Here is a 3,987-nt window from a genome sequence, read left to right as displayed (position 1 = left end):
ACCACTCCTAAATGCACTAGTAATTCTAGAAGCCCTAATGAAAGTCAAGATAACACCACAGATTTTATAAATAAGGGTCTTTATTTAGAATACTGTTGAAAACATTCTTGGCAACCACATCGTATAAATATATAAAGTTAAAAGTTTGACACAACAAACCAAGCAATATTAAATATTTTTTAATTTTTTTCCCCTTTTTGTTTTGTGTTTAATTTTTGCTTATGTTTCTTTTTTTTCTTTCTTTTCGTCTTTTTTTTCCTTTTTTTGCAAAGCAACTCTTATTTACAGTTATACAAAAAGTTTTATAAAAAATGGTCCACAACCTTATTTTGGCCAGAACGGGAGTAATAGGAAGGATCTGTCATGCCACACCACTGTTGTAGGTTTCTATTCTCCTCTGCATTCAGGAGCCAGGTTCCTATTCCCCAAAGCTGAGATTTAACATTGGCCATTTCATGGTATACAATTTTATCTCTAGACATATTAAATAACTTTAGCGTAACAACCAATAAATAACTAGGTGTATCTTGAAGTAATACAGGTTTGAAAAGTTATATATTTGAAGGAATTTTCAGTGATATTTTAAAACTGGAACAAGTCTTGAGAAGTCTTTTTAGTCTTAGAAGGCAGGTCTTGGAGCATGGCTGAACAGAGCAATTTGTTTTCAGTGCAGTCCAGCTGGACCTGCCTTTATAGCACTTGGTAGATAGGGTTGCTGCCGCTGCTGCTGTTATCCTGCGGAAGTGGGGTGCAGTTGGTGGGGGAAGGAATTTGGGCTCCGCTGTCATTCAGACTCGCTCCTTCTGGGGGGGAACAGGGACTCCCTTCAGCAACAGTTTCCACTGGAGGCAGTATAGAACATGTGGAGTTATCTGTGGAAATCCTCTCTACAATGCTTGAGAGGCAATCAAGGCTGGAAACAACAGAACTCTTCCCATGCTTTGGATCTAAAAAACAGACAAAAAGGTGCTCAGTTTATCCAACGGGTATTTAACGTCAGTAGGATGTCGTTCTTTCATAAAACACCAGTGAGTGCCTGACAGTATGCATCTGTGAGCATGTAAAGATTCAGAGGAAATGAATATTGGTGAAGGATGCCAATTATCAGGAAACAGATTGTAATTTGCAAAATGGAAGAGACACGCGACCAAAGTATGCTACTTTTGGGACAGGGTGGATCCAGGGCTTCACTTCAGTCCATAGAAAGGGAAGGGAAGATTTGAAATCAATTGACAATTTCTCCAGTTTGGATCAATGATAGATAGAAGTCTTCATGCAAAACATGGTTAAACACTGAAAATTACTTGAAGAGAGGAATACATTTTTTATCCAGATGTTATATTTGCAAAATAGGAAATGCAGCTCTAACATATCCCCCTATTTGCAAATACATCTAGAGGAAATCCAATGCTTCTACTAGCATCAACAGCTCGCTGGCTGAAAAGGCAGGTTCCTCTTTCAGCCCAGCTGGGCTCAGCCGAACAACTGGGGACAGAGACGGCACGGGGAAGTTTGCTGCATTGACTGCCTCAGTCTCCATGTTTCACATGGCTGTTACGGCACATACTCACCATTTGGTGATTCTGTGTAGTAGCTGCTGTCATAGCTGTTTCTTCTGCGAGAGCTGCAAGGAGGCCCGCTGTACTCCATCTGGAAAGGAGAGCAATCTGAGTGAGGTCACTGGTTGGGGACAGCATTTACTGAAATCCCAGTAACCATCCAATTTCTTATTTCAGTCCCTAGACTGTGCCATCATTCCAGTCCTGGCTGAAATGCCATCAAATTGTAGTTTCTTTGAATGAGGCAGAACTTAACTTGGCTAGGAGGGGATTCACCTCAGAATATTTTATATGGCACAGCTGTTCCAAGGGAAAATTACCATTGTTGTTGTATTGAATGCTGTAGCTTACAAATGAGATGAGGTTTTCCAGCATTCTGATCAGATACTGTCCTACACATATCTTCAATTTACAACAAGGAGACCGAAAGGGTAATGAGTCTCTTTTTGGTTTAATTTTTGAAGGTTTTTCCAAACATGAGTTCCTCTTAAAAAGCCTCTAGTCTACCTTTGTCCCTTGTTATTTCCTTTAGTTTCTCTTCCCATTTCCATTTTGTAGAGAAAAATCCCCCAAACATTGACCAATATCTTTGTTTCCAATACTTTAATCCACAATGAAATTACGCTTTCTGACAGAAGAAAAAGGCTGTATTTTGAGGAGGGATCATTTGTGTAAATCTGCTCTCCAATCTGCCAACTATCTCATAATCGCAGATGTTCAACTCAGTAATGATTATCCCCACCACAGCACAGAAAAAAATCTCAGGTCTTAAAGTGCTGCCAATATCCCATCCCAGACAGCTGTCCTGCGCTCGAGTCACCACATCCCACCACCCCAGAGCCAGACCAGAGTCCGAGCCTATAGCCCCAGTGAAAAGATGCAGCGGTGAGACGCCCTCTCTGGCACCCACCCTTCTTCTCCACTCCCCATAACATAAAAACAAGACTGAAAGCCTGGGGTCTCCTTCCTATTGCTGGTAATTGCCTAGGGAGGGGATGAAGTGTGAGGAGAAATAGAGAACCTTTTTCTTAAGGCTCAAGAAAAACAACTCCTTTTGCTTAGACCCTTCTCCTGTTATCATGACGAACGGCAGAAAACAAAACCCAGACTCTTAGCAGTTCCCCTGCAACTACCATGACCAAGGGGGACCTTCCTCTCTGCTGTCCCTAGAGGATTCGAAGGAAATGATACAGCAGGAGATGGAAACAGAGATGCCCCAGGAACTACAGGAGCACAGGCAGGGCTCAGACCTCACCATGCCCCCAGGTACCCATCACAGGCAGCTTCCCAAAGTGCTCCCCCAGCAGCTCTCCCCTGGCTCCCCCAGGATACAGGGGGACCTGCCTGACTTCACATCCCAGGGAAAAAAGAAGTGTGGAAAAGATTTTTCTTCTTTCCCAGAGATCCTGGCATGTGGGGACCCCACCTCCCTTTGCTGCTGGAGCTCAAGGCACGAGAAGGGACTTTGTCTTCTGCCTGGGGAGGTACGGAAGGCAGCTGCTATAGGAAAGGCAGGAGGTGACTCGCCCTGCGCAGGTTTGGACCAACAGCGTCTGGGGCACCTCGGTGGCAGGGTGTCCTCCCTGGGGCACTCACCATGCCATCGGAGCAGTTGGAGCGAGGGCTAGAGGCATCTGATTCCCCGCTGTAGTGCTCCAGCACCGGGTAGTAAGCGTCCTCCTGCTCCCGCAGCAGCGCCTGCAGGCTCTCGATGTAGCGGATGGCGTTGCGCAGGATCTCCACCTTGGGCAGGCGCTGGTTGGGGTTGGTGGAGGTGCAGCGCTTGAGGGTCTCAAAGGCTTCGTTGACCTTGCTGAGCCGCCGCCGCTCCCTCATGGTGGCAGCCTTACGGCGGTCGGCGTTGGTGGTCTTCCTCTTGCAAGCCTTGCAGGCCCACAGCAGGCAGCGGCCAGCCTGGTGGTGCCCGCTCGGCGCTCGGACGTGCTCCTCCTCGTGCGGGTGCCCGTGGTGGTGCCCGTGGTGGTGCGGGTGCTCCTCGGGCTTCAGCAGGCCCCCCACGTGCACCAGCCGGGGGTCCAGGTCCTCGAAGAAGTGCATGTCCGACGTGTTGAAGCACGGGTCGTCGTAGAAGTCATCGGCGGCCGCGAAGGAGCAGAGGGAGCCCTCTGTCATCTCCATGGGGCCCAGTAAGTCCATGGGGGCGGCGGAGGAGACGGCGGCTGGGCCAGAGGGGGCGAGGGAGGGGATCAGAAGAGAGGGGGCTTCGATCGGGCTGTTCAGCGGCAGCCACCGTCCGGGCGGCTGCGCGGAGCGGAGGCCCTCACACCCGCTCCCAGGCGAGGCCACCAGCGCTGGCTGCTGCTGCCGCCGACCCCCTCCCCAGCCGCGCCGGTCCGGGAGCGCCACTCGAGGCCGTATTTATGCCGGAGCCCCCCCGGCGCGGCGGGTCGGGTCGGGACGGGACGGG

At 49.1% G+C, this 3,987-nt stretch overlaps 1 protein-coding gene across 1 annotated transcript; it reads right to left on the bottom strand.

Moving 5' to 3' along the window:
- Positions 1–265: 265 nt before the first annotated feature.
- MYOD1 (myogenic differentiation 1) lies at positions 266–3,717 on the bottom strand. The gene is made up of 3 exons (XM_010563842.1): positions 3,156–3,717; positions 1,572–1,650; positions 266–947 (listed from the first exon to the last, which is right to left on the bottom strand). Exons 1-3 carry the CDS (start codon positions 3,714–3,716, stop codon positions 691–693), a joined length of 897 nt encoding a protein of 298 aa, XP_010562144.1. The 5' UTR covers position 3,717; the 3' UTR covers positions 266–690.
- Between the last annotated feature and the right edge of the window lie 270 nt (positions 3,718–3,987).

Source organism: Haliaeetus leucocephalus, unplaced genomic scaffold (genome assembly GCF_000737465.1).
Source record: "Haliaeetus leucocephalus isolate CR32 unplaced genomic scaffold, Haliaeetus_leucocephalus-4.0 Scaffold173, whole genome shotgun sequence".
NCBI classification, from domain to species: Eukaryota; Metazoa; Chordata; class Aves; order Accipitriformes; family Accipitridae; genus Haliaeetus; species Haliaeetus leucocephalus.
This window is presented reverse-complemented; position numbering and strand designations above follow the sequence as displayed.

Coding starts and splice junctions, on each gene's coding strand:
- MYOD1 (XM_010563842.1), bottom strand. CDS start 3,716: ATGGACTTACTGGGCCCCATGGAGATGACAGAGGGCTCCCTCTGCTCC. Junction 1,651..3,155: donor CCAACTGCTCCGATGGCATG/GTGAGTGCCCCA, acceptor TCTCCTTTCCAG/ATGGAGTACAGCGGGCCTCC. Junction 948..1,571: donor CTACACAGAATCACCAAATG/GTGAGTATGTGC, acceptor TCTGTTTTTTAG/ATCCAAAGCATGGGAAGAGT.